The sequence below is a fragment of the Triticum aestivum genome, unplaced genomic scaffold (genome assembly GCF_018294505.1).
Source record: "Triticum aestivum cultivar Chinese Spring unplaced genomic scaffold, IWGSC CS RefSeq v2.1 scaffold14786, whole genome shotgun sequence".
Taxonomy (NCBI): Eukaryota; Viridiplantae; Streptophyta; class Magnoliopsida; order Poales; family Poaceae; genus Triticum; species Triticum aestivum.
This window is the reverse complement of record NW_025225708.1, coordinates 22,303-28,869: the sequence shown is the minus strand read 5'-3', so window position 1 is coordinate 28,869 and position 6,567 is coordinate 22,303. Positions and strand designations below refer to the sequence as shown.

The 6,567-nt window shown below is 42.4% G+C and overlaps 1 protein-coding gene across 1 annotated transcript; it reads left to right on the top strand.

Moving 5' to 3' along the window:
* Positions 1-470: 470 nt before the first annotated feature.
* On the top strand, positions 471-5,185 carry LOC123172325 (uncharacterized). Its single transcript, XM_044589316.1, has 3 exons — positions 471-719; positions 915-1,066; positions 2,045-5,185. The coding sequence occupies exons 2-3, from the start codon at positions 1,046-1,048 to the stop codon at positions 4,655-4,657; spliced, it is 2,634 nt and encodes an 877-aa protein (XP_044445251.1). The 5' UTR covers positions 471-719; positions 915-1,045; the 3' UTR covers positions 4,658-5,185.
* Positions 5,186-6,567: the final 1,382 nt, after the last annotated feature.

Here is a 6,567-nt window from a genome sequence, read left to right as displayed (position 1 = left end):
TTTTATGTTTGTTATTCGATCCATAGGACTGAATCATGCGGATTTTTTAATAAGAAACCCACAACACTCCCTAATCTAAAGAATCCTTTGTGCACGGGAGTGGTGGCGGACGGACCGGCGGGCCCGGAGTTCATGTCGGCGGAGGATGGAGGTGGAGACGGAGGGTCGGAGTCGAACGGACGGGCGCACTCGCTCACATCTGGCTGGTGCCGGAGCCAGGCCTCGGACCAGACAACTCTGGCAGATCGCTACGCTGACACTGTTGTTGGGGTTTGCTACTCCTTTCTTTTTACCTTTAAACAAAGGAGAAGGAATTACTGAGCTTTGACGGGCAAAGTAAACTAGCTAGCGTGAAGAATCAAAGACAGTAGCACGCAAGAGCATCTGAATCATCATCTTTAGAAAAAGCAAAAGCAGATGAGGGCATATATACCTTGCTTCATGCTTTGGCAAACACAGTAGAAAAGAGGCAAAAAAAGGGCCCAGCAGCAACCAGAGCATAGTATGGAGGCAACACGCAACGGATCGTGCGCTCTTCGGTTAGTTACACAGAGGAGGAGCCAACTTGCTGCTGCTGCTGCCTGAAGCTTCTGACTGAAAAGCTTCCTACTCCTGCATGCACTTGTGCTCTGGTCTTGGGGTGGATTGGCAACAGCCACAGTAGAAGATTTCAATGTAAACACTCGTGTTCTCGCGAGCTGCTGTTATAGGTCATCAAGGTACACGCTGTTAAATTGGTTTCGTTTATACCCTCCAGCTATGTTTCTGCCAAAAATCCCATGTGACTAAGCAGCACTTCCGGTTTAATTTATTAGCAGTGGCCAAGCACAGACAGATTCAACATGATTTTTTTTTTTTTTTTGCCAAAAATCAGTTGGAGATTCAACATGATGTAATTGTTATTGTGAACGCAGGTGGTTTGGTGAGTGATCTTCCGACCGATGGGTTAGACCGGTTGACTTTGATCCGAGTCCTCTTCGGTTGAGATTGATTAGTTAAATCTCCAACTGATTTTCTCCATTGGTCACTGGCAGAGGGATTCGTCATGAGTGGTCCCAGAGACTGGGTAATACTCTTCGTGCATACTTACATTCACAAATTAAAGTAGCACATGGTTGACTCTTTCATGGTTGTGTATGGCATACTTTTTTTTGTGTAATCCCGAACTGTGCATCATAAGGAGCCGCTAGAGCGCTATTTGTGGCTTTCTCACTGATAGCAAGGGGCATTTTCGGTGGTGTAACGGCTTTGACTACTATATACAACTAGCTAGCTAGCAAGAAGCGCTTGATTTGTGAATAGAAAATCTCTCTCTGCTAGAGGTGTATAAGAGGACTACTGATCTCATATCCCTTGGTTGATTTTGTTGTTTCTGGTTGCACTCGATATGGTCGTATATTGAAAAGAAATTAAATTGGTGATGCAAGTTAATTTGTCGGTCTCTCTAAGCCAACAAGTTTATCTCCTGCATGCGGGTCACCAAAGTTATTTTGTTTAAAGGCAATTGCAACACCACTAGGAAACATGACAGATCCACATGCAGACTGTACGTAAAAAGATTGAAACTCAGCAAACCATAGGCACCATTATCATGATAGCCGCCTATAGGTACACTGGATTCCGTAAACAATTAATTGTGGACTGGCCGTAAGTGGTAGATGTGATCCAAATGAGTGTTGTAATACCAATTCTGTTGAATTTGACCCAAGATCGTAAACACATGCTCACGCGAAACACAGCACGCTGGAAAATCTTTTGCCAAAGGCATGTCTGGTGCCTTTCTTTTCTTTCTATTTATTCCTCAAAGCTCACAACCTGGTACAAACTAGGGCCGCACTCATGTGCTTCTCTAAATATATACACACATACACACGTAGTGCCTAATCGACCAGGACATCCAGACTGAAACCACTCCTACTCAACTCAGCATCTAATCAAGATTATTCCAACAAATTTGCTTGTTCAGACAGGCGTCATTGGTATATGTTAAATTAGTGTTGCAGCTACCAAAGGCGTTCTCACTTATTGACATGTTTTATTTCAGACGCTCCATGCCCAAGATGTTGACGAAGCCACAGAAAAATTATTCTTTGTTATTCAACTCGAGTATAACTGGAGGGTCATATGTTTTGATGGTTGGAATGGATTTGGAGCATCCGCTGTTCTTAGATCAGTAGCTGCAGTGCTTCCATCTAGGAGAACCACTCCAAAACTATGGTTTGACAAAACTATCTTTGTAGATTGCTCAAAGTGGAAAAATAGAAGAGGAGTGCAGAGGGCAATTGCAGAGGAATTGCAAATTGACCACTCTGTAATGGCTATTCTAGATAAGCAAGATGAAGATGATGATTTTCGGGGCCATCATGAAAGCGAAAGGCATGAGATATATAGTGTTAGTCAAGTGATTTATCGGACCATGAGGGATATCAAATTTGTAATGATTTTTCTTAATGGGGGTGATGAGGAAATTGACTTAGGTCTCATGGGTATTCCTCTTGGAATATATGACAACAACAACAACAAGGTGATATGGACCTTCAACAGAAGCTGCCTGACCATGCATCACGACCATTCCGAGGTAGCAAAAAAACTAAGATATACTCAGGATTTCCTTCATTGTGATATCAGACGATTGACAAGCTCAGAGTTTCGTGAACTGCTACATCAACTAGCTGCTACCATGGTTGCTTGCAACCCGTGTATGCTCGGCATTGACCCAAAAATTATTGCAGATTGTTGTCTCTATGAGTTATTCCTGCACTATAATTTCCACAACTTTAGTAAACTTGGTTGGGTTTCTCATGCTTGCAACTATTGGATATGCAACGCAATCATACAAGGGGACAGAGCAAGGGATATCAGTAATGCATTGCATCGAGAGATAAATTGGAAGTGTGACGCTTCTCTGCTTGACCACCATGTTCTTAAAATGTTCATGAAACATTCGGAGTCTCCTTTTTTGGTAATTAAAGATGATGATGTCTATGAAGAAGGCCCATACAATTGGATTTCGGTCACGTCAAGAGATGCAGAAGTACATGGTATGAAGGCAATACCTGCAACGGCATCATCTTTCTTCTTGGCATTTGAAATATCCAAACACCCACCAGCTTTACCAGATGAATTTTTTGATCATTGCAGCAAGCTCGGTGTGCTGGTTCTCTACTGCTGTTCCTTCAGTTTTGCTTCACCTTCTTTCCTGGAGTGTCGTGGCCTAAGATTCCTTGGACTGGACCATTGTACAGATGACAAAACTATTGGAGGAGAGAATCATGCAGTTTGGTTATGTCTGTATAGCTTGTGGGTGTTGGACCTGCGTTACACCGATTGGAATGAAATCTTATCCAAGGAAATGTTAAATCTCATGAAAAGTATCAGAGAGTTAAATATAGAGGGAGTCAGGGGCTGGCAATACACCGCTGAGCTACAGGGGCGGTTACCTAACCTCCAGAGGCTCAGAATAATCAAACCAACATGTCAATGTGCGACCTCAGAGGATGTCGATAACTCCTTTACAGATAAGAAATGTATGGAAATACTGGACTTGACAGGCAATTGTCACATGAAAATTCTTCCACCAAGCCTATCAAAGGCATGTAGCCTCCGGTTGATTGTACTTGATGGTTGTAATGAACTGGAAAGCGTTGGTGGGCTTCCTCCTTCCCTCGAATCCTTTAGCTTTAATGGATATGGTGCAGCTTCTAAATGGACACAGGCTATTGAGCTACCTCTGGAACAATTTCGTCCATCCAGTACAATAGATAATAAGGATATCAGAGTATCCAAGATCTCTTTAGCAGGCTGCAAACAACTGGAGAATTTGTTCTTGTGTTGGCTACTAAACCTAGTGGAATTGGACCTCTCTGGAACATCAATCAAGATACTTGATTTCAAGACTATGGTGGTGCAAGTCCCAAGACTCAAGCGACTGTTTCTAATAGGATGCAAGCACCTTCGTGCAATAACCTTTTTGCACGAGAGTGTTCCTGACCTGGAGTTGCTGTGCGTAGACACGCGAGCTGGAATAGTGTGTCCTCTTCGGCCATCCATCAGTAAAAACAAACCCACCAGGTTGCAGGTGCATGGTGTTGTTGTAGATGCACGGCTTACTCACTCCTTGTGGAATCTGATCTTTAATTATAGACAAGGTGGTGTCCACTTTAATATCCACGTCACATCCTCACCTGTGTATGACGGGATTATTCAATTTGAAGCAACCAGCAAGGATATGATTGGCCCCAGTGATCAAGAGAGCCTGCAGCTTATTCCAACAGGCCGGTACAGTGATGTCGTTGGGATGGTTGGTGTTGCCCCAATGCAGGCCTTTCCACAGCCTCCGACTACAAAGTCTGATCGACATGTAGAGATTGCTGATGGGAGCTTCTACGTGGAGAGAGAACTTGACGTAGCACTAGGCGCCCTGATGGAAAAGCGTGCAGAATCCCTGCATGTGCATGATGTCTTGGTACGTGCTATTATTCCTGAATACAAATCGTGGGTGGAGCTTAGGTGGTGCTGCGTGGAGAGGTGCCCAAAAGTGGATACCGTCTTCCCTGGGAATTCATTCGAGTTTACTGCATTGGAGACCTTATGGGTGTCAGATCTCCTAATGGCCCGCAGGATTGTGAGTAAAGGTTCACGCTTTAACCGATACTAGTAGTTGGGGCGCCACCTGGTGGCGCCTCTTGAGGCGGGATTTTGCGCACTAATCAATCTAACGTATTAGTTAACGTCTATGTATGACATGATTCTTACTTCAGCGAGTAGACATGCAGTCCAAAAGAGCGATAGTTGCATGTTGGTTGTTAAAAATACAAGACATGGCAATAGAACTGCAGCACCAAGAGTATTGATTAAGCAGAGCAAGCATAGAAGTTCCATGCATGTGTATTTCTTTTGGTGATTCTACAGAGCATAAAATGCCATATTTAAAGAGTCGGAGAGCACATATATCCTTCGGCATAAAGTTCTTGTATTCTTGCAAGTTAGAGATATCATCAACCGGTTGATCTCATATTTCTGAAGTAAGGTTGAGGTGAAGAATGTCTTCCAGTCCATGAAAGAGGTGCCTCTACATACTTGCAAGGCGTAAACCCATCATTGAATTCTTCATGAGGAGGTCATTTCTGTGTTAGCATTTCCAGAAGAACAATGTCATAGTTACAGACATCGCCTTTGGTTGGGATTTCACCGTCCATGCCATACTCAGCAATAATGTTTTGAAACATAAATTCATCAGACAAAATATGAAACATGCTACCAGCTTTAAATACTTGTGCGGTGCGGACCCCTCAGTGCGTGCGCCTCCTGAGACTTCTGATTTCTGTGCTTTTCCCAGCAAGCTTGGGAGTTAAAATTTTCTTTACTACAAAACCTAATGGTGAAGGTATATGTGAATAAAATATTATGACAATTGAGTTAAAACTTCTGATTTCTTTGCCTATTATTTTAGTAAGCTTAAGAGTTAAATCTGCAATAATCTCACATCAACAATAGGGTATCTTACAGGTCATACAGTCACATAGTAATAGTATGTAAACAAAGATTGCTAGTCATGGTATGAGAACAAATTGTGAAGAAAAAATATGGACCACCAAAAGTCAAATTACCCGCACTTAACAAATTTGGCAAAATATTCTTTAAAGTCCTCCCTTAAAACTGTTTTCAACTATCAAATTTGACATGAACGGAAGCACACATTGTATATCAATCAAAACTTTGGATTTCTAAAGTCTGAAGTGCAGCAGTCATAACTGAAATCCTGATGAAAAATACATATAGCCGGATAGTACCTGCTATCTGGGTCTTCAGGTTCTTTCTTCACATCTTCAGGAAGTTTGGTAACTCTGACAGACAGCAAACAAGAGATATTGGATAGATGTTCATACATTTTGGCATTGAATCTTGCACGGAAACGAGAGTTGAGAGACACACACATACCTCAGCGCCAAGCATAGGAGCGTTCTCCTTACAACTGAGCTGGGAAATCTCAACACCTGAACGAGCAAAATGCAAAAGGCACGCTTAAAATTCAGTTTGGCTGAAGAAAGGAACCTCATGAGGGCATGACTTGGCTCTGTCAGAAGCAAGCTGCACGCAATCGCAAGAGATGACCATCAGTAGCGCACTTAAATCTGAATGAAGCTGCATCAAGAAATAAATGAGAAGCAATAGATAAAGTTCATCGACTCAAGAAGTTGTTTGTCCAAACAACCGCCTTAACAGAATAACAATGGTATCCCTCTAATAAAGTTCATCGACTCAAGAAGTTGTTTGTTCATACAACCACCTTTCCACCTTGCAAAGCCATCAATTTAAACCATCAGGCGGTATTACCACAAACTAAGTCTCGGCGTGCTGAAACAGTATGGATCACTTGCCAGCTAGTGTTCGTAAAGCAGAATGCTAATTTTGTATCCTTTGATCAATTCATGACGCAAAGTAGATAAGTTTTATATAATGATGCGTACCTCTGAATTATCCTTATCTTGACCTTTCTAACTACGCGCAAAAGAGCAGACACCCTGAAATAAAGTAACACAAATCAAACGAGCATCCCCTATTTCA

Coding starts and splice junctions, on each gene's coding strand:
- LOC123172325 (XM_044589316.1), top strand. CDS start 1,046: ATGAGTGGTCCCAGAGACTGG. Junction 1,067..2,044: donor TGAGTGGTCCCAGAGACTGG/GTAATACTCTTC, acceptor GTTTTATTTCAG/ACGCTCCATGCCCAAGATGT.